Genomic DNA, 24,479 nt, shown 5'->3' with positions numbered 1-24,479 from the left:
TTCATGATAAATTCATTGGTGTTTTCAATTGTTCTCAATATTTGTTACATTAAATTACTAATTTATTATTGATTTATTCCTGTGAACAAGTTGAGATAATAATTCTCTTTGTTTGTGTTGACCATTAGATTGAAGGAGAAGATTAAAAAGAAAACAGATTGTCCATTTTCCAATTTGTTTTTCTTTAAGTGGACCTTCATCTTCATCTTCATCTTCAAAACCTTTGTTTCATCTTCTCCTCAATTTCTGTTTTCATCTTTATTCTCGCTATTTCATCGACATCACATCTACCCAAGCCCACCATCATCAAAATGTATTCAATTAACTTGTTGATAGTTACCTTGTGTTACCAATTGTGGCTGAAGAATGTTAATTTGGCTGATGCAGCCTCATCTTCATCTTCATTAAATCAACAGAATTCAATCAATGGTGTTCCCGAGGTGGTTTTAAGCCATTTCCAACCGATGGTTGCTATGCTTTGTGGTCGTGGTAAATTTCACAATCAATATTTGGATGAAAACAAACGATGGATTTCTGACCCTGATCCCAAAGCGGTTTGTACAAAAGACAAATTGGAAATTTTGGAATATTGTCGCAAGGTTTACCCCAAAAAGGATATTCGGAATATTGTTGAATATAGCAAATACATGGTTGTTGAGAATTGGTGTAAAGTTGGACAAAAGTGCGGTGGTCGTCATTTCATCAAACCTTACCGATGTTTAGAAGGCCCATTTCAAAGTGATGCTCTTCTTGTACCTGCTTATTGTCTCTTTGATCATATTCACAATGGATCGATCTGTCAAAGCTCAGAATATTGGAATCGTACAGCTGCTTCAAGTTGCGCTGAGAAACGTAACATGAAACTCAAATCATTTGGAATGTTACTCCCTTGTGGAGTTGGAATATTTGGTGGTGTCGAATTTGTTTGCTGTCCAGCTTGGTCAACAACTACATCTCCACCAGAACTTGTGACTCTTGGAACCGAAAAGAAACAATTGGGTAAGCGTTTCATCTCAGTCATCTTCTCTTCTCTTTTTTCTCATCTCTTTGCTTTCAATTGAATAACAATTAATGAATCAATTGTATAATATTAGTAAAGAGCAAAGGAAAAGCTTAATAATTATGAAAATGAATCAACAAAGGTGCAAGTTTTATTCCTTTTCCATATTACTTTTTTTCTCATCTCCAATTACTCTTTTTTTGAGCTATTGGAAATGTCTATTGGGAAAACGCATACTCACATTCTCGTTTAACCCCATTTTTAGTATTTAGTATTGGTAATATAACCAATGGTTCCTCTTTGCACTTTTCCTTTCTCTCTCTCTCTCTCTCTTTTCTGGACTCTCTTGAGATTTGATGAAGCAAATTACTAGATTGTTACACGATAATCAGCTATTTTAATGAACTGTATCAAAAAACATTAACAAAGTCTTGTTTCCAAGTTTATCGTCAGTATTTATGTTTTAGCTTTGGGTTAGGTTATTTATTCTTATATTAATAGTTTATCGTGTAAAAAATATAATCTTTGACTCGATCACACGATTCATCTTTGTCTTTCTGATTAGTCTCTAATGAGTTGGTGTCTATTCTCAATATCATCTCCCTCATCGTTGTCTTTAGTTTTCACCATGACCTCTCTCTCTCTCTCTCTCTCTCTCTCTCTCTCTCTCTCTCTCTCTCTCTCTCTCTCTCTCTCTCTCTTCATTCATCTCCTTTTTTATGAAAAATGAACAATAATTCATACTATGTGTTACAAAGTCTATGATTTATTGAATGGAAATCATGCTCATGGAACCTTTTCCACCCCATATCATCCGTATTTTTATATAAAGATGATGGAATAAAATTTTTATGATGAGCCTTTGAAATTCGAGGTGTGCGTGTCTCCCTTTACACCATGAGAATTTTAAAAAATATGTTAATATATGTTCTAGAGTAAATTATTACAATAGAAACTCATCATCTTCTCCTTTTTTAGCTTTCGACTGTCAGTAGATTCGGTCTTTATTTAGCTTGAAACACCAATGAAAATGATCAAAAGCTAATCTGATAATTAAGTATTTTGGTTAACTATCAAAGTTAACAATTACCTCTGAACCTGAAACCCTCGAAAAGATGATAAATAAGATAGCAAATGGAATAAGATTTGTTCACGTTTCCCTGAGTCTTTTTAAAATTTCCATTGTCAAATCTCATCAGTGAATCTTGATTAAAATTAAAATGGTTAACTTGATTCTCTCTCTCTCTCTCTCTCTCTCTCTCTCTCTCTCTCTCTCTCTCTCTCTCTCTCTCTCTCTCTCTCTCTCTCTAAATGTTTAATTATCAGACTCATTTTATTCAACTCTCTTCATTATCATCATCATTTCCATCATCATCTTCATTAAGAGAGATGTTTAATTATTTTTCTTATTTATAATCTTTTCTATTCAAAACTTTGCCACCTTTCAGCTCGTTATTAAATCTCTAAGTGAGCCTATTTAATCGAGAGAGAAAAAAACTCAATGAACTTTCTCTTATGAGATAAATCGTAGTGAAGAATAAGAGACAAGTGGAATATCTTTTCTATAACTTTTTGTATTCTGTCAAACGCATTTTTCTTCATTCTTTTTTCCTCTCTCTCTCCTAATATTTCATAGAAATTTTCCTTTTTCTCATGGTGAATTCTGTTGCTCCCATGATATTATTATCTTTGCTGTTCTCATTGAAATACGATACGCATTATTTACACACAATAGTGGTAACAACTGATAGTCCAATTTTTGGCCTTTGCACGTATTCAAACGGTACACACCCTTCATCTATAATTAAATAAGCAAATATTAACTAGATTAATATGAAATTTGAGTAATAAAATTCAATTGAATTTTGAAGTGATTGAAAATCGAAATATTTTTCGATTTGTTAATTTTCAACGAATTGAAGTTCATTCAATTATTATTAATATTTTTTTCTTTCTCTTAAGAAAAAATTCGAATGCAAATGATTGTCTTCGTTGATTATAATAATTGATTTATTAAATAATTCAAAGGAAAAAAGTGAAAAAAAGTTAAAAGAAATCAAAAATATGAAGTCACCTGACTTCATTTTGCTTCAAAATGGATTCATGGTGAAAGAGATTAAGATGATTATATTACCTTTCTCATTATTATTGCAACTGCGTATTGATAACTATTAATACAATTTAAACGTTACTCATATTACTTGTATGTATTAAATATCATTCACTTGACGATATAATTGCATGACTATTGTCTCTGTGTATTTATAATATAAGAGTTGATAGTACACAAGACTAATTGCAAAAAGTGAAAACAAGATGATGATGAGGGAAGAAAAAATGATGAAAAATAATAGTAAAAAAAGTAGAAATGATGCTTATTACAGTGATCATAATTGTAAGATTATTTGTTCATTTTCATCATGAATATTATACATGTACGTGTATTTCAGTGATTCTGTCTCACTTATAATCAAATGATAATGAAAACAGAGCAAAAGATCATCTCCATTGATCAATTTCTCTTAATCATTTCTTGATTCATTCACCTAACCTCTAATATCTCAATGACCTTATTCAATTGTGACTATATTTTTACTTGACCTACACTTAGCTTCATCTATTTCTCCCCTGATCTTGATCCAAAAAGTAACAAATATTTTCTGATACTTATTAGTAGGAGTTTAATTAGTGAAACAATTTGTTGATTGTTTCCATCTCCTTGTGAAAAAAAGTAAAAATCGTATTTCTTATTCATTATATTTGTATACATACAGTTTTACTTGCTAATTTTGTGTCACCAGTATCATAACTAAAATGACATATAATCTTGTTCACAGTATGAAATCTATCTAATATAATCACAATCTGATTCCATGTAGATTTAATAGCGTAATCAACTATTTTGAACACTAATAAGCCAGTGCGGCTTTAGTATTGATATTATACATGTATTTGCTTTAATTTATTAACTTCACAGTTTGTCCAGTAAATTAACTTAATTCACAACAGATTAGTCTAATTTTACTGAGAACATGAAGTTTAGCCTCACGTAAAAAGAGTTTATTTTGTAACCAGTTTCAATCATTAAGCTTCATCTAATTCGTTACATTCATATTTAATCTTTGTCATTTGTTGAATTTATTTCGCGATCATTTAATGATATTGTAAATCTCTCGTTAATCCACTTTAATTCAGATCTGTACACTAATTCTTTACTCTACCATTTTAATTAGTCCAAATTCTCAACGTTTATATCTTCACTTTCGTAGCGTAAGAAAATTGATAAAGTTACTGATAACTTTAACATTTCATTTCTATTCATTTTATTAATATATTCATCGATTTCACCTGAATTTCCGATAGCAAATTCTCTCAACTGTTCGGCTGATCTACTTGTTGTTTTTTTTCTAAATTCTTGTTTTTCTGATTGTTGCAAACTCCATATCGTGTGATTTATGTTACATTTACTGTTACCTTTTTAAATATTTCAGATTTACTTTCACTGAAATGACAACAGATATAAATCATCATTATGATGACAATGGTATGAGCTTTTCTTCCCAAGTTCTTAAATATGAACATTCCAGTTATTTCCTGTAATGGAAGTGAAAACTTATAGATATTACCTTGAATAACTGTTGCATTTATCTTGTGCACTAATATATTAACACCATTATAATGTTTCCTACGAATTTGAATTTCTCGTTGAGTTACGCGTATGGTGATTACATGTATGGTGGTAAAGATAACATTGATTCATTTTCATCTTGACTATATTAACAAATTCTGGATAGTTTTTTTCTCTCTCAGCTCTTATTGGTGATACATCATAACTGATACATTATTTAAAATTATATTTGTCTTATTTGTGATTGATTGTGAAAGTATTTCAGAAAAAGTTTGAATAAAACAAGAATGAATAAGCATTCGTAGTATTTAATTGAAAACCGTAATGATAAAAAGTTATAAAATATTTGCAAATGATAAAAGAAACTTTTGTAACTTTATTTCATTAAAAAGTAGAATACAAAAGCTAATCATTTTGATGAAAGGAGTAATCATTTGGAGAAAGATGAACAAAGATGAATAAAGATAAAGATAAACAGATGATTTCCATGGAAATAGAAGAAAAGTTAAAAAATATAGTCAGGCAACGCCTTTTGTTGATTGACTAGCATTCAATGAATGATGAAGATGCGAGATGATGAAAGGAAATGGAAGATTTTGTTAAGAATGAAAGGTGAACAATATGAGGGTATTGTACACACTGAGTTGTAGGAGGAGGTTTAAGATGCTGCAGCTAAATATGATTACAATTAAAATTAAATTGAGATAATTCTGATAATTGGGGCTGATGATATAACATCTTGACGATCCTTTTCTCTGTTAGGTTTAAGATTCATCTATCGATTTTATGCTTATCCTTTTACTCATATTAAACCCTTTTCACTTTCATTCTCTTCAGATTCACCAGTTAATCGATCTTCAGAATATCCCTTCTCTCTTATTATTTTCGTCTATTTTTGGCCAGACTTTGTCTTTAACAGAATCTTCGTTGATTTCACTTGTTGATTCTGTTGAAACATCAGATTTTGTTGATTGTTTTATCGGTGTTGTAGCCTTGGGCTCTTCGTTTTCTGGCCACTTTCTGGTTCCTTCTTTTTACCTTATTACCTTTATCATCTTCTTTGTGCTTCTCATCATCTGGTGCTTTTTTCTGTCCATCATCTTTCCTTTGTTCCTTTTGTTCCTCTTTATCTCATCTACCTTTACTCTGGTTTATCTTCTCGCTCTCGACTATTTGCTGTTGTTGATTTTCTTATTGTGGCTCTCGTCATCATCAAAGATGATGATGGTTAGATTAACGATTTTGGAATGTGATTTGGTGTTTGTATTCCGTTGCTCGGTTTTAGATGTTGATTCTTTTTGTCTTAGTTGTAGTAGACTCAGCTTCGGCTTCTTGTCGATCTGATGTATATGGAATCAAATTGGGAGAACTTTACCCAGTTAAAGTTGGTTTAATTGATTTTGTTGTCGTCTCATTCGATTCTTGAGGACTTTGACTTGCTCGTGTTATGAAATCGACTCTTGCGTAGTATTTACTAGTTTTTTCTCTAACACTGTAATATAATCTCTCTTCCATTTTTGCTCGAGAAATTGAGGTTAATGGCAATGGAAAAATTAGAATTGAATGGCAATGATAATATTCAAGCACAAGTATAAGATAAATCAATTCGTTATACTTGATAATTAATTTGAGTTATCGCCTGTTAGTGTTATGGTAAATGTTATTTAAATTCTATTCATTAACATACAGGTAATAATAATGGTTATTAATAGCATTTTATTTTTTAAAGTTTCCTCTTTCTATCATCGGTGAACATAAATTATGTTAGATAATATCATGGATTATCGAGATCAATGCATCACCGATTTCCATTCGCATTTCCTGATGATCAGCTCTATTCCTTTTCTCTGATAAACTTCTTCAACATCTCAATCTCTCTCTCTCTGATAGAATTTTAAAGGTTCTCATAAGTATTTAGTCTACTAAAATTATTCATGCTTCGAGTATTTGGAAATAATTAGTTCACAAATGTTTAGAATTGAAGTTTACTTTCTTTTTCTCTTTCTTCGATGATTTGTAGTTTTTCTCATTGCCTCGATTCTTATTGTTTCCATAGTGAAAACTCACAACTTATTGAAAAGTTGATAATGGAAGAAAAAAGGATCGAACAAAAAAAAACTCGAACAAGGTTGAATTCGTGAACTTTCAAGTGGATTTTATTTTATTTCACAAAAAGCAAATCTATCAATATGAATATTCTCACCACTTTTTTTTTCTTAATTCATTCTCGGTATTATTCTGAGTTACTTGTATTACATTTACTCATTTTCCAACATGTTCTGTTTTACATGAGATAAAAAGTAATTCTCATAATGATGTTTTTCTCTATTCAAGTGATTACTTGTATCATCAATTGTTCTTCAAGCCTAAGATTATTTTACAATTAACTGTACCTGGATGTGTGCAAGTACAGTTAATGATTCAATTATAAATTTCATTCCATTTCATGACAATTGAGACTTGAATCTTTTCCTCAACTGAGCCTTGTGATTACAATTTTTGCAAGTTTAACGCTCGTGCTGATTTATTATATGCCTTCCAATAGATATTGGATATTAGTGTTTACGATGTTTCTATCCAATGATTAACTTTAATGTATTGAATTTTTACCTTCACATTTTGTATACTCTCTAAGGGTTTACATCCATATGTCACAAAGTATTATCATTAATATAACAGTTATTATTTTATTAGACAGTCATATACATGCATATTACACCAAACAAAACAATCAAATAGATGAAATTTGTTACCGATATTAACTAATTTAATGTATCATTGAGAAAAATTCTGATGACCCATTACTTTATTGGTCACTTTATGCAATTCACTGTTATCTTCTTGTTATTACTCATCATGAAAATGGCTCAGATTCGAGTTTTATCCTCACCAAAACTTGTTAATAGTCGTTGTCATAGTTTCTTTCTTATTGTTGTCTCTTGGATAATAATAGTTTCTTTCAATAAGAACCATCATCCTAATATTCATTCTTAACTAAAGATTCTTTTCGTTAATACTTTAATTTACTTAACACTCAGATTAATCAGCCAACTGTTAAATAAAACATTTACCGTATTAATGATAAATTTATTAATGTCATTTATCTTAATAGGCAGTCTTTTTGTTTATTATCAGTAAATCCTTAAGTTAATCTTCATCTTGAACACAATCAAAGATTATTGCATCTCTTGATTAAGAGATTGAGATGATCAAGATTCTTTGATAATATTGATATTGTGTATCGGTTTGCAATCAGTCCTTTTGTTGCGTTAACCTTGACCTCAAGGAAATTCAATACATGGATATGAGAAAAAAGTCCATTCAAACATTATTGGTCCAATTTGACACAACTTCCGGTTCCAATTGATTTTCCTTTTGTATTTTCTCAACTCTTCTATTTTCATTGTAACTATTGTCATTCGCGTCATTATCATCATCTGATAATCAATGAGAATCGTCTGTTAATCCTTCAATCAATATTGATTAACTTTGATTCAATTGTAGTCAGAGACCAGAAAGATTCTCATTTCCATGGTAACTTAGGCTATTTCTTTCGTGATTCTCATTTTATATCATCAAAGTAAATGTTTATGGTGAAAAGGAGGAGCAAATACCAGCTAATCATCATTCTCATCTTCGATTGTCCTCATCTCAATCATTATTTCTTATCGAATCTACATTATCAGAGATTAATGATAACACTTTAAAAAAAAGTTAATTATCACTTTGATTTGTAATCTTTTCTTATGAGCTGATCAATGAGAGCATTTAATAGATTCTTTCTATCGATTTCTAAACTCAATTCAAATGGAAAGGTAAATGTAATAACGATTACTTCATATCCAAACCATTACCTTTACATTTTTTCATTTCACTGTACAACGAACGATAAAGATGATCAACTGAAAAGATAACTTGATGGTTTCCATCTTGTTTGTAATTTCAATTTCCTTTACTTCATCTTCTTGATAAAGTCCTAAACAAGCTCAGAATAGAATTCATTTCATTCATGATGATTAATTGCAAAGATACTCTATAAGTTGAAAAGATGATGATGTTTTGTCTCATAATGAAATTTATCGGTATTCAGGATTATGAAAGTATCGGTTAATCGATTATTTTTATTCCTATAAGTTGAGAAAATTTCAGAATAACATGATGAGTACAATGTTGGAATTAATATTTCAGGAGACACAAAACAATGAAACTGAATTCAACATGTCATGTGAACTGTTAATGAACAATTTTTGTTTCTCTTTTCGGATAACAAAAGTTTAATGGAACAAAGTTGGAATAATATTAAGATTACTAGGACAACGAGCGTGAATTAAGATTAATTTTGCAAACGTGAAGAAATAAAGAATTTATTTCAATGGAGTAAATGAATTTAGTTTCTTATTTCTCTTTGGTTAAAAAGATGTACTTTAATGATGGATATTTATCGAACTCCCGTTAGATGAAGATGAAGTTTAAAGCTCTGAAGAGGATAACAAAGATAACCGCAATGGAAATAGAGTGAAAGAAATCGAAGAGCTCATAGTTATGATGGTGAATAAAACGATGAGGTTGATGGGAATGATGAGCAAATAGTCTCGAGTATTATTAATATGATGACGCGAACTATGTGTCTATGCATATAGTTTATGGATTCTAAGCAAAAACAAAGTATTGTGATGATAACGACATGTTTCTAATCTTCTTTAATCGTTTTCTTCCATTTTACTCATTTTATCTTCATTTCTATCATCTTATCATCCATTTTTCTCCTGCCACTCCCTTGCTCTTTATTTCTTTCATTCTATCTTTTCCCTCATTAGAATCGATTGTCCTTATTCTCATTTTTCTCTATGAAAACTCTGTAAGCTGATGAAAGTAAACGACCAAGAGAAGATGTTAAGTGGTGGTAATTCTTGGTTTCAACTCTCCTTAATACCAATATTCGCATTTTCATTCATATTATTGAGAATTTAGTAAATACCGTTTACATTATTCTCAAAAATTCGAGTAACTACAATAGTAAAGATCCAAAGATGATAGTTTTTCATTCCCTTTGCTTTCAACAGACTCATCGATTATTTTATCTGATTCATTCAAACCTTTTCAATTTCTATCTTTGAGTTCGTATTCATTTCTCAAAATATTCATCGGTGTCATCTTATAATGAATTCAATGTGTTTTTGATGAATTCAATCATCAATCAAACAACTACTATATCAATTATCGGAAAGTCTTATAATAAATTAATTTATATTAACAGTTTAATGTCATAGGAAAGGTTAGCTGGTTATGACTCGTCCTTAATATTTTCCAGTAAGAACCGGGAGAAAGCTCAGTAAATCGAAATTATTAATCAATATATTTCTTGATGACAATTATAACCTTGTCAGTAAATCAATAACATTAGTATTCTAGAGACTCACTGGAATAAATAAATAACCACCAATTCAACATTGCAACTGTCTAAAGATAACTGAGCAATGATTAAGGAGATAATTTGAAATGTACTCCATTTGACTGTTTCAAACAAAAATCAATGATCTTGAGTGAAAACTACATGTGTATCTCATTCATATCTGTATTGAAGTAATATTCAATCCAATGAGAGCATGAAACTATCAACAATGAAAATTTTCAACTTATCACATGGCCTTAGGGCTCAAGAATATTAGTAAATATATATTATCACTGTATTTATACTTTTGTATTCAGAATTCGTTTCAACAATAGTCTTAAAGTGATGAGGGTTTACAAATGATTCCTTTAGAAACTAAGTAAACTATTATATAATATAAATTGTATTTAATATCTTCCGCTTATATAATGTCCGTTTCAAAATTACTTTTGACATGATATTTAAAAATGAGAACAGATTAATTGTAATTTATCCTTGGTGTTTAATGAACAATAATGATGAAAACTCATGATAATGACGATGAACATGATAAATATTACCTACATTGTATTGACAATGGTGAATAATCATTTTCTTCATGATTGAGCCATCATTATATTATTATTGCTTCCTATTCTATTGATTTTCATGGTCTCTCTCCATGAGCATTCAGGCTCCTTAGTGAGTGGGAACACTAAAATAACTATTTTATCTTAACCAACAGAGTTTATTTTGGTTCCACAATTTTGTATTACTAACAGTTAGTAATTGATAATTTTACCTCTTTATGCTAATTGTATTAAGCTAAAATTGATAACACAAGCTGAATATTAATAGTGATTAATTTGAAATATATCAGTATTAACATTGAAACCCATGAAATCATTTTCATTTCTTTCGAGGTTGACTGAGTTAATATAGTCATAAAAGATTCGCAGAATCTTCACTTTTTATCCTGATTATCATTTTGTAACCATCATCATCTCTATCATGAGGTATTCATATTAAAAACAAGTTGAGACGAAAAGATTGTCCATTCATATTCTCCATTGAAAATCTATTTGCATTTAGGTTTCTCTAATCTTGACTTTTCTCTATTTAATCATCATTCTCAAGATTCCAAGCTCAACATTATTCTCCCATGTTTCACTTCATGCATTGCACATTCTTTTTGTCGTTTCCTTACATTGAAATTTCACCGTTAAACTCATTTTGTATTAATTGTAAAGTCTTTTATTGTCATAATTGTTTAATTTCATTGTTTTCTACTTCTTTATGTGTGCCAATCAGAAAATTCTTTACCTGTAATCATTTAGACCTTCTTTGTTGATTAACATAATTCATGACGTGTAATGTATCTGATTTTGTTGAATTGAGTAACAATGATGCATGTTGGTTATTTCAATTGAATTGTAAGGGTTTGACCATCAATCAGAATCAATGAACGCACTTTATTAACATGATTTTGATTCATTATCCTTTTTCTCAGTTTCTAGCTCAATCATTCCGTGTATCAAATTTTCTGTAACCATGTTCTTATTCACTTTATATCCATGCCAGTGCTGCATTTAGAAACTATTATTACTCGATGAGCTCTCATCTCTACATTCTGATTCTATCCTGGTTTTGATTTATTGTTTACTTTCATCTTCTTCTCTTACATTTATACGATTCTTTTTTCTATTCTATCAATAGGTAGGTGACATTTCATCGTTTTCCAATATCAACCTTGAGCTAATTTCATCATAAATATATTTACTTTTATCTCCTAGTCTATTCTACCTTCTTATCACTTGAATCTTAATAACATTCACAAGCAAAATGCTGATGATCCTTTATTGAGCTATAGTGAGTCTCTTTCATGATCAATAGTTTACCGATTTTGCTTGCTTAATGCATTATCATCATTCTTGTCATCATAATCTTGATCAAAAATATTGAATAGGGTAAGAGATGAAGATGCTCAGGCTAGTGTTGATCATCTTTTATCAGTCAAGCTTCATATTCTCTCGATCATCATGGTGATAGGTTTAAAGAACTTCCAAAATTATCATGGAAAGAAACACTTTGGCTCAGAAACTATCGGCGATAATGTATTAATCCGATCGGTATCATCATCTTTCTCAATTTTCCATCATTTTAATGGAACATCTTCTTTTCATCTTTAGAAAATTCATCATCATTATTTAAAAAATCTCTGAGTAAAAATACTTTCCCGTTTTTATCATCAAATATATTCATTGATGATCAACGTCCATCAAAGAGCACAAAATTACCTTTAATGGTGATTTTGATGAACTCTTCCAGTTTCGAAGCTTGAGTTTCTGTCCATTAAGGTCAAATTTAATCATTTCACATGTAAATTACTATTATGATTTTCAATTTAAACTCAATCTTGTGAACATCAAATCTTGATTACTATGAAAACCTAAATCAAATTGTCACTTCATCATTTTCGGTATCATCTTGATGAGCTTCGCATTTGAGGTTTATTGTTGTTGAAAAGTTGTCGTGTTATTATTACATGTACTTCCATTTATTAGGATTTTTCGTTCTCAATAATAGAATTTAAGTTACAATAATTTCACCTTTAATGAACCATAATAACAAATAGATCGAAAAGCAAAAGGATATTGAATTCCTGTAAAATCTAGAATTGAATTTTGTTCCATTGGAAAATTGTTCAGAAAGAATATTTTTACTTGTTTCGTGTAGAATGATAATATTATTGTTCAACTAAATAGCTTTGTGATGATAATGAGTAAGTCAAATGATCTGAACAAATGAATATAATTTGTTCACCACTGAATTCTGAATGAATCTGACAGAGTTTATCATCTCCATCTTTCAGTTTCTTTCATAAATGTTGACAAAACTCTAAAATTAACTGAATACTTTACTATTATCAACTAGTTGTAACTGTTTCCACTATTGTCCTAATGTCAATCGTAATAATAATAAATGGATATTATGCAAATTCTAATAATTATTCGCTATATTAACAAAATTATTAAAGAATCAGAGGAGTGAAAATGAATGTTAATAATTTTTTGGTATGTTAATATTTGCAATTCGTCCCAATGAATCTGAGTTGATAGTTATCATTTTAATGAACACTAACGATGAAAAGGAAAAAGCTACTTTTTGATTTATATTTTTGCGACTCCTTCAACTCCATTTAATGTGCATTAGGTGAGATTTGTGATATTAGAGTTCTCATTATTGTAATTATTATTGCTTCAAGGTTTTCGTCTAATTCTGGAAAATGAACAGAATTGAAGACGAAATAGAAAAATTAGCTCAAATAGTGGTTTTATCGCCTAAAGGGTTTTATCCTTTATTTTCCCTACTTTTCTGTTCTTGTTGTTTATTGATGTTGATTATGTTTGAGTAAAATATATCAGGTGAAAATCAGGATTCCGAATGAGCTGAAATCTGTCTACTTTTTTACTAATCACTTATTAGAATTGCGATGATTTCTAATTTCATATTTTACAACATATTCTACATGTTTTCTTCTCTGTATTTTAATAATCTTTTAGAATTTGAAAAACTATGATTAAAGAAAACATTCATTTTCTAATGTTATTGATAGAAAATTAAAGATTAATGATAAATTTAGTATTTTATCAATTCTATTCCTCGAAACTTTTTCTTTGCTCATTTTCTCAAACTTTTCTTCCATCATACTCATTATTTAATATTCAATGATGATGCTAACTAAACTCATTTGTTTCTCTTTTTCATTTTTATTCAGAAAATCAAATAACCTACAAAGACGCTGAAGATAATGGTAAGTACATTGATTCAATCGATAATAACCTTGACAGAAAATTGGATATTTCAGATCGTCTCTCAATTGTCGAATCAAAAGTTCATGAATGATGACCAAATTACGAAGAAAATGAACTGAAAATAGAAAGAAATTTCTATTGCTGAACTTTTTCATTTTTCTCATTTCAATCAGATTTATCAATTGTCATGAATTTTCGAACTTTAAACTTACAGAGAAAACACGAATAAATGTGATTGGTGGTAGTTCTCATTTTGTTAGCATTCGAACTGCAACTTAATCTTTCTTAATGATCTAATGTCTTCATGAAGATAATCGTTTAAATCGACAATCTTTTTAAAGCTGACCTATTTTTCTCGGAAATTTTTATTCTCTTAAATTTGGAAAATTTAATTGTTACAAATTCTGAGAAATTGATTGTTGTTTCATGATTAATCTTCAATTACTACAATTGAATTACAAGTGGAAAAATAATTGTTACAATACAATAACATTTTCAACAACAATCAAATTATCAACTTGCCATTAATTTTGTGTAAAACAAATGAAGACTCAAGGGAGGAATTTAATTAACTCACCCAATCCTAAATCGATCACATAAGAAGTCATCATGTTTATAGGAAGTCAGAACTTTTCATTTTCCTTTCCACCCACACCTACAAACTTGAACAATCTAATTGTAAACTCCAGTCATCGCTAATTGTAGCACCACTTCATTGAATCTTTTATTCTGATTGATTATTTTAATGTGTAAATATATCGATTGTTGTTAAGTGTTTATTGTATCTAATTATCCTACTGAGTATTTATGAACTTTCATGTTTCCAGAATCATGGTGAATGCTTTACATTTGAGTTCTCTCACCTTCGTAAACTTATTAATAATCGAGCTCGTTTTCTTGATATACAAGACTGATAAATGGACATTAATTTTAATCAAATTACTATTCTCATTGTTGCCAACAGTTAACGTAAATGTTGATTTCACAATTTTATATTCTTTGGTGTTTTAATTATGTTGATCTAATTAAAAAATCAACTATTATAATACATCGATCATGTTTTGTTTTTTTTCTTGATGAAAATTTGTTTCAGTTCATTTGTGTTCTCATCATTTATTATGATTTTCCTGTTTTACTATAAATTATTCCTTCAAACCAAATGCACAAATCAGTCAGGCAATCATTCATTAATTAGCAATTAACGTGAATGGTTACCCTTTCATCGTTGATAATTGTATCACTGGAACTTGCATCATATAAAAATGATCAACATTGAAAAATTTGTTGATAAACTTACAACCCGGAAGTGACTTGAGATTAACCAAATGGTTAATCTCATCTTATCCCCACTCTTTAAGTTTACATGATAAAACATCATCTTGATCGACAATCTTATTAAAGTAGGTGGTCATATCGTCGTATACCTGTTAACCCAGTGAAGATAAAGATAGATTAGATTCTTCAACTAATACTTGTGATAACCGAACCTTTTTTTCTTAATGCTCATGATCATCACAATCATTGAACTTACATCAATGATTAGTATGAGAACTGAAAAAAAAAGTTCAGAATCTGAAGATACATGTAATTCATTCCTCTTTTTTACTTCTCTTTTATGTTTTGATATTTTAACTAATTGGGTTTAGTTTCGTTGCTGTTATCATGACAAACGCACCTCTGGCCCTTGAGGCTACTCTCTCATTTAAACATTGAAATGAAATTGAATAAGTTCATTATTATCCATTCATTGATGAAATTAATTGTTGGTAATTAGGAAGAATCTTTTATAATTCAATTCATCTTGAGAGTGAATCAACTAATTGTTGACCCATTGTCTCATAGGTAAAAATTATCACCATTCTGATAATTTATTATCTGAAAAATAATTTCCATACATAATTAGACCAGAGTTATTATCAAACTTTACATAATTGAAAGGTTAGTTGATTGTGACAGAAGATTATCAATTGATATTAACAATCGGATTCGATATCGACTCAATTGCGTCCTGGTGGTCAACATCAATTTCTCTTAAGTTGTCATCATCTTCGATATTATCATTAGTTTGTTGACAAGACTTGAATTTAACTTTGATGTTGAGAAGAAAATACTAAACCATGTTAAGAATTAGATGAAAAAAACTTGTCGCTAATTCTGATGGCTGATTTTTCTGTTGAAACTGATTAGCTGTTGAATTTATTGTAGTCGAAATTAACTTCTCATCAACTATCTGAAAAAGATTTCCATTGACTTTTCGAGTAAAAGAAATTCAAGTTTATTATTTTCTCTTTTATCAATTTATTCTTATTTGAGATTATAATGATAGTTTTACCTTTATTTTCTCCTGATGCATAATTGACTTTAACGAGAAAATATTTCAACAACTTGAATGAAAACAGTCAAGTATTAAGATGATGATGAGAAGCTTGTTAGTAATAAATGATATTCCATTGAGTGTTTGTCTAAGGTGCAACTTTCATTCAGTATCGCAACTTGGAACCATGAAAAAATTATAACAGAAAAGGTGAGAAATTGAATAATTTCTGGATGAACGATCGACTATGAACTTTCATTAGTATTTAGCCATTCGCAATATAATCAAATGTTAATCAGCTTTTCACCGAATTACAGTGTTGCATATGAATAGTAAACTCTATTGATAATATAAAATAGATTTGCATCATAGATTATCTATTGATCGTGATTAATTGTATTGTTTTGAACACTTTTTAATTGTCAATTAATTTCTTATGAAGTGAATTCAGTTAATATTTAGCAATACTATGGTTTATTTATTTTATCAAAAGCTTTATAATGTTTACCAGAAACTATAACTGAGTAACCTGATCAATTATATTAAATGTAGTGATTGGTTGATTGGTTGTTGTTAATTACTGTGGTCATGCCACTTTGCTTAATTAATCAACTTGTGATAGGCAATTGTTTCTTACTCTTTGATTATACAATTTAATTATGATTATATCCAAATGAATTTTCTGGTTGTTAAGGTAAAGTCAATCTCTTGTTGCGTTTTTTTTAATTCTATTTACTTTTATGCTTTAACTTTTTACTGTTGATCGTTAATTTTAATAGAATCACTTAATCATACTAAGTCGATCGACTTAGTCAAATACACGTACGAATTTTGATTGAGTAAATTTATGATTATTCAATGTAAAGTATATACAATTAGTTTTACTGATTGTTTAAGTTGATAGCTTACAATTAAGTTTAACACTTGCAGGCAATCAATTAACTTGAGTCAAACAAAACCTAAAGTCAATTTGGTCAAGTAATGTAATTAACCTTGTTGAGTATTTACCTTTTATCCAGTTGATTAATTGTTACAACAAAAACCATTAGATTATCATTATGGATTAGAACCGAGATTAGATAACAGGCTTAATATCAGCTGAAAAGTTGACACAATTACTTTGATTTCAAATTGTTCTTTCACAATTTAGTAATTATACTGATTTAATTAACATTCTTATTGTAGGAAAAGCTCATCAATAAGATACGATTTTGTGCATCAATTTGCTTTCATCTTATTTACAATTTTTGATTATGATTTGATTCAGAGTAAATTGTATTCTACTCAACACATTTACATCCCCATCATATTAGTGATGTTCATTTTACCTCATCATACTGTAACTCATCTTTGAACATTTCCGGTTATTCTGTTTCCGGTGATACCTTTACCTGCAAGCAAGTATTGTTATTTGATATCATGATTCGTTCTAATTTGAATTTACTCTGGTAATTACTGAGTTACAATTTCTTATTACAACTAGAAAGTAAAGAGATCGACAGGAAGAATTGAGAAGCAAAAGAATTGATAAGATAACGAAAAATATTTTGATTCTGAATTTGAATTGAATAGAACCGGGATAGTCTTAAATAATATCAGTTCTCTGTCGATTTTACAAGCGCAAACTCATTCCTTTTGAAATCTCTCATGTTTAGTAGTATGAAAACCCAATATATGCTAGAATTTATTCCCTCTTCCTTTTAAGATGAGACTTATCATTATATTGGATCCTTTTTGTATTCTCTCTCTCTCTCCCTCTTCTATCTCCACAGTCTCTGTACCTTTCATTTTACTCTCTGATATTGATTTCAGCGATTACAGTTCATTCAATACATAAATCATTGTGTTAAACTCTGTACCTGGCAATGGCCTTTCACCCTCTCAATCAGTAGCCTACACCCATGAACCTCATCCTAATCTTGATCTCATTTCTTTACATGTCTCTCAATCTCTAGAAATCTCAATTTTCATGATGAAATTTCATGTGTTTGTTTATCATTATTTTTTTTCTTAACTATCGATCTTAAAAATGAGGTAAAAATGCTTATGTCATGATAACTGTGGGCGTAATAATGATAGTATTCGATATTATCATGACGATTGAAAAATATAAACTCAACATTACCTTTGTTAGCTGAGTTTTTATTGAACTAAATATACTAAATATATTACTTATAATGACATTAAACTCTATTGGACTTTTGAAAGACTCGATTCTGACAATCAGTTTGTAACCATGGATACAATTCTGGTGAAGAAGATGACGAAAAGCTAAAAAACATTATCATAACTATCATGAAATCTTCTTGATCATCTCAGAAATCTTACAGACTCATTACAATGTGCAATTTTATATCAATGGTTTCAGGCTAATACATAATACATTGTCCTTGCCTCATTCTCCTGAGTTTATATTAAATTATTATCATTACAATCAAAATATAATCAAACTGAATCTATTTATCATCAACTGTTTGCTTCTCATTTCTCTTTCATCTTCCTTTTGCATACCAAAGGATGATCACAATCTCTCTCTCTCTCTCTCTCTCTCTCTGTTTCATTATCATCTATCCTTGTATTCGCCTCACGTTATCATCAACATTTTCTTAGATTGAGTTATCCTTCTTGATTTACTAATGAAACTTATTCATCTACAGCAGAAACTGAATTGAAGACTAGAATCGATTGAACTAGAATTCTGATAGTCACTTCCGTTTTCTCTTTACCATCATCTTTATCATCTCTTTCTCTTATTATGCTCCATTTTTATGGTTCAGCTTTTTCATTACCATTTGACTTGTTTATGTTAATCAAATGAACACAAGAAAAGGATGAATTATATTCTGTGAATGATTAAGATAAAGATGATAATGATGCTCGATAATAAGAAATGATTAACCTATGGGTTGATAATTCTTTCTCTCTTCTTTCTCTTATCCAACATTTGAATAAACCTTGTTGATTAACTTAATCACTCACATTTTCCTTTCCTTTTCATTTCTCTTCCATCCCAATCAAGAGACTTTGTTGAATTTTCTGCCTTCTAATGTTTACCTGGTCAGATTATTTCCTCATTTGAATTGACCATTGGATTATTCATCATTAGTATTATCTTTACCAATCTACTTTCTTGTTTGTCTAAGTCACTTTTCTCTTGATCTCCTAATTCAATGTATTTATTTTTGCCAAAATCATTGTCGTTATTTATCTGTGATTTTTATGATTGCAGCAAAATGTTTGATCAATATTCAGTTAATCACTTTTATAACCGTTTAATTAGCCAAACTGAGGTCACTTAGAGAATCGATTTTCTGTATCGCAAGTAAGGTAAGAAAAATGTTGAGAGATAGAGAGCGAGCAAAATTGAGCTTCATCGTAAACCAATGAATATATTTCATGATAAATCTCATATGTGAACGATTTAAAGGAAAATTGAAAGAGTTATGAATATATTAAATGTCATGTGCGTTTTCTGGTTTCAGTTGGTTTTTCCTCTTCGATTGGTCTTCACTCTTTAAAATGAACTTTTGTTGTTGTCATAAATTATGATGATTTAATTTGCTATTTGACTCCAATGTTCCTTGTTTTCATCTTAATTCAGATTCAGATAGTGACGAAAGCCAAGACGATAAAGATGATCGAAATTATGACGAAGATGATGAGTATTATGACGATGAATATCAAGAAGACGATGAAGAGGATGACGAAGAATCTGCTTTGAAGGCAAAATCAACCAGTACAACAACAACAACTACAACTACAACAACTACTACTACAACCGAGAGACCCATTGATCATTATCTGAGTCACTTTGATTCCAGTCATGAACATGATTCGTACAAAGCTGCTCAGAAATCACTTGAAGAATCTCATCGAGATAAAGTAACCAAGGTAAGATTGAACACAAATATATACAGGGTGTTGTCTAGTTGGAATTGGCTAATGATGGCAGCTTAATGAATATAAAGAAGCTTATTTTGTGACTTTAGTTTACAACTAATTCATATTACCACTTAGTAAATTAATTAGAAAAGTTATTTTATCAGTAAGATGAAAGTTCACCACTAAATTAGAAAAGAGAAGTAAAACAAAAATCAACTAAATAGTTAATCTATTAAGCAGAACAACTCATTTACTATGTTATAATTTAAATACATTGAAATACAGAACTGATGAGTTTAATCCAAAATAGAATAAAATTGAGATTTAATCGTAATTAACAAGTTACGACGAAAGATGAGCTTCTCGTCGCCATTTTATACTCTTTTCTTTTATCTCTATGAGAATAAAGCTTGTTAGGGTTTTCGCCTCAGGTTATACTTACATCAGATCTCGAGAGATTTTTATTCTTTTAGTTAAGTATTTTCACAAAAGTAATTGTATGTTTGATAATTTGCTTATATTGATTATTCTTGTGTTCTTTTGTGCTTTGTGACAGGTTATGAAGGAGTGGAGTGAACTGGAGGAAAGATATCAAGAGATGAAATTAAAAGACCCAAAGGGCGCAGCTGAGTTTAAACGTAAGATGACATCTCGATTCCAGAAGACAGTTGAAGCCCTGGAGGAAGAAGGATCAGCTGAGAGGCGACAATTGATCTCAATGCACCAACAAAGGGTAATGACGGTTATCAACATGAGGAAAAAGGCAGCAATGGATTGTTACACTCAAGCCCTCGACCAAAGTCCATTGAAAACAAAGAGAATCGAAAAGTGTTTGGAGAAATTGTTACGAGCCTTGGAAAAGGACAGAACTCATACTCTTCATCATTTTCGACATCTTCTCACCTCTAATACCAAGCAAGCACTTCGAGAAAAAACAGCCATGTTGGATCATTTAGAGAATCTTCTTCGTATGGGAAATCATTCAATTCTTATGTTGGATCGAGTTCCTTCAATTTCATCTAAAATTCGCCAACGAATAATCGCTTTCTGGCATAATCTTAGAGGAATCGGTGTCGATGAAATTATTTCCAGGGAAACTGAACAATCCATTATGGACCGATACGAAGAGGAAGTTGCACAAAAACAACAAGAACATGAGCGACAAAAGATGTTGGCAGAAGAACGTCAACAACTTAAAGAGTTAGAAGAAGAAAAGAAGGCTAGTGAGGCTTCTGCTTTAAATGATCGATCTTCAATCAATTCAGAGCCCATGGAATCATCTTCTTCGGCTTCGTCCTCTTCATCTTCATTGTTCTCTTCATCACTTTCAACCACCTCAGAGAGCGATGAATCTGAAACCAATCATTCACCATTTGGTGCCTCTACATCTTCACCACCAGTCTCAGGAGGCTCAGGAGGAGTAGTACCAATCACTGAATCGCCGGTCACCTCATTGAACGGAGGTGTTGGTACTCTTCCAGTTCAAGAAGATAATGCTGAGGAGTCTAATGCAGTTCATAAGATTCTGCCAACTCCCAAAATAGCTTATATTCATAATCAAGGTTTTCATCATAATGAGATGGTTAGTTATCCATTGTGATCAGTTTTATAAGAATAAGAAAACAAAACAAAACAAAACAAATGAGTCAGAATCGATTGATTGATCGATTTAACTCATTGAATTAGGGATAAAAGATTCATCACTATGACAAACGATTTTTACTGTTCAAACTTGTTTTCTGGTTCTTAGAACAGAAAGAAAAGTGATCTAACTTTGTCTTCTTATTGAGAATAACTTGAAATATTCCGTAATAATTTCGAGCTAATCAATCAATCATTTTTTCCTTTATTTCAGTCTTATTCAGTGAGAAAAGAGCCTTACCATCCAATTAAATGGAACGGAAGTGTTTACATTACTTTGGCCTTTGCTGGTATCGCTCTTTTAATGGCCACCGTTGTTGGAATTGTTCTACTTCGTAATCATCGACAAAGGTCACCATTAAGTCAAGGATTCGTCGAGGTTGACCAAGCCGCATCACCAGAGGAAAGACATGTTGCCAACATGCAAATTAACGGCTACGAAAATCCAACCTACAAATATTTTGAAACTCAATCTGCTTAAACAATAATCTTATATCAATAATCACCGTTAACACCATTATCAGAATCGTCATCACTACCAAACCACTACAGCTACTCTACTTCAGCGTTAATCTCCTTATAAATAACTTGAGTTATCAAAAGCCACGACGATCTAACATCAGATCAACTACATAATAGAAGCAACAAAAATCGCATCTTCATTTATTAACTTTTATCCAGTTTGTTTTCGGTGTTGCTGATTCACCTTAAAGATTTATCCACTTTCAAATTTTCGCTTTCTCTTATGCATCTTCATCTCATACTTAATGATTTAAATGTAGATGTTTCATCAATTGAGCGGTTGAATTTGTAGAGTAAAAACGTTTAGTATTTTGTGACTCTCGAAACTAAATCATCGCAATATCATATAATGATTAGAATGAGTGGATAAAACTTTAATTTCATCGATTTTAACAAAATCAAGAGCAAACTCTTCACACCCAAAACAAACCAAGTAACTCGATACAAGAATATCGAATCCTTTTGTTGCCATAATAACCTAATCTCTTCTCTCTCCTTCCCTTCACACACTTACCATTGCCTTTCCTCTTCCTCATTTGTTTCCACAACAAAATCTAAATTTTTCAATCAAAAAGCAAATCATTCGCAGTCCCTGTGTAATTTTCACTTAATTGTTTCTGATTTACCTTTTGATTATCATTTCTTTTTCTTTGAATTACTTAACAATTCATTAGTATTATTCCAAGCCCTTGAACCCATTGATCTTTACTTATTGTCAACATCTTCATTTCGATAAATCCTTTGTGTTTCTCTCTTTCTCTCTTGCTCCCTCCATCTTCCTCAATGATAAATATTGAATTAATTGTTAGACTAATAACTGACATTTCCATGACCAAGAAAATAGTAATTCACTAATTTATCATGAGTTTTTTCCTCCTCCTTCTCTATTCTCATCATTTTCATCATCTTCATATTTCATCTTTGCTCTCTACAAATTCAATTTTCTCTTAGCTTTTATCTTGTCTATGTATTAAATGCATTGGAAAACTTTCATCAATTTGAGATTTGGTGTCTTTGTCTGTGTCTTTTTCTAAATGTTTCTAATGTATCAGGACTTAAATTCAAGTATAAACGAATCATCAAAGATATAATACTGATAATTAGAGTTCTGATGATAAACACCCAGATTGATGAAAAGTTAAAATGGAGATAAATATTTAAGATGAAGATGAAACTCTAAAGATGATCAAAATATCAAAATGGTGAAGGACCAACTTAATGATGAATTGAATCATCAAATTAATGAACTTGTTCATTTCTCCCTCTCTCCCCATCATCTCGCATCTCTCTCATCTTATTACTATTACCACCTAATCGTAACTTTTTCTTTCTCTTCAAAATGGTTCTTTTTTATCTGAATAAGATCAAGATTGACCGATTAGCTCGAATTACCTTCTCTACGAAGAAAAAACTAATTAATGTTCTTTATCTTGCCCAATCCTTTAATTCCTTTCATCATTTACCTGTCGCTTGGTAAAAATATAAGTGAATCCATGGTAATCACCTGAATCGAGATTTCTATTCAATATAAAAATGGAAAATACTAAAAAAATGTAACCTTGTTGGTCTTTCAGTTCAACGAGAATTCTGTTATTAGCTGTAATGTTAAGGGTCCACAATTAGACATAAGATTCATCACAATTTGAATAGTACTGATTAACTAGACAAATTAATAATGATGCTGCTTATCGTCGTCATTTGTTTCATCACAATTAGCCGTGTTTATAATTTACCCTAAATGTTTTCTTTCTTTTCCTCAGTAATTACTCAACATGGAAACGTTTTCATGATTTTCTTACCTGACTCAATATCACTTTCGCTTTATTTGATATTAATTCACCGAATCAGTTGAAAGAGTAAATCTAATGACGTTAATCACCAACTTATACTTGTCTCTTTTCCGCTATTTCAATTCAACTAGTTTCATGTTTCTTTTACATTAAGATTGAATTGTAATTCTGATTCTTGGTGATTACCAGATTATTCACTTAAGTTCCTATGACTTTTTTTCATATCATAACCTTTTCTTGTCATATGATTTCAAAATGTTATCCCAATTCATTATTTTCTCATCAATTCAGATCACAATAATTAATTTGATTATCTGCCAATGCCTTTGATTTTGATCATCTCGATGAATTTGAATTCGCTACTTAAATTGTTCATTAGGCTCACAATTTATTTTCTCTTCTTTTGTTTTCCTTATATTTTGCATTCCCTCAAATCAAGTTTAATTAATTATCCGCCTAATTGTAACCATTTAATCACAATTTAACAACCAGAAACCTTGTGTTCAACCATTTAAT

At 30.2% G+C, this 24,479-nt stretch overlaps 1 protein-coding gene across 1 annotated transcript; it reads left to right on the top strand.

The window, feature by feature from the left end:
* The first annotated feature begins 172 nt into the window (after window positions 1-172).
* LOC128396329 (amyloid-beta-like protein) lies at window positions 173-24,478 on the top strand. Its single transcript, XM_053356901.1, has 5 exons — window positions 173-999; window positions 13,778-13,813; window positions 19,730-20,019; window positions 20,567-21,592; window positions 21,866-24,478. Exons 1-5 carry the CDS (start codon window positions 312-314, stop codon window positions 22,130-22,132), a joined length of 2,307 nt encoding a protein of 768 aa, XP_053212876.1. The 5' UTR covers window positions 173-311; the 3' UTR covers window positions 22,133-24,478.
* The last annotated feature ends 1 nt before the right edge of the window (window position 24,479 follows it).

The sequence above is a fragment of the Panonychus citri genome, unplaced genomic scaffold (assembly GCF_014898815.1).
Source record: "Panonychus citri isolate SS breed McGregor unplaced genomic scaffold, ASM1489881v1 Contig00143, whole genome shotgun sequence".
NCBI classification, from domain to species: domain Eukaryota; kingdom Metazoa; phylum Arthropoda; class Arachnida; order Trombidiformes; family Tetranychidae; genus Panonychus; species Panonychus citri.
This window is presented reverse-complemented; position numbering and strand designations above follow the sequence as displayed.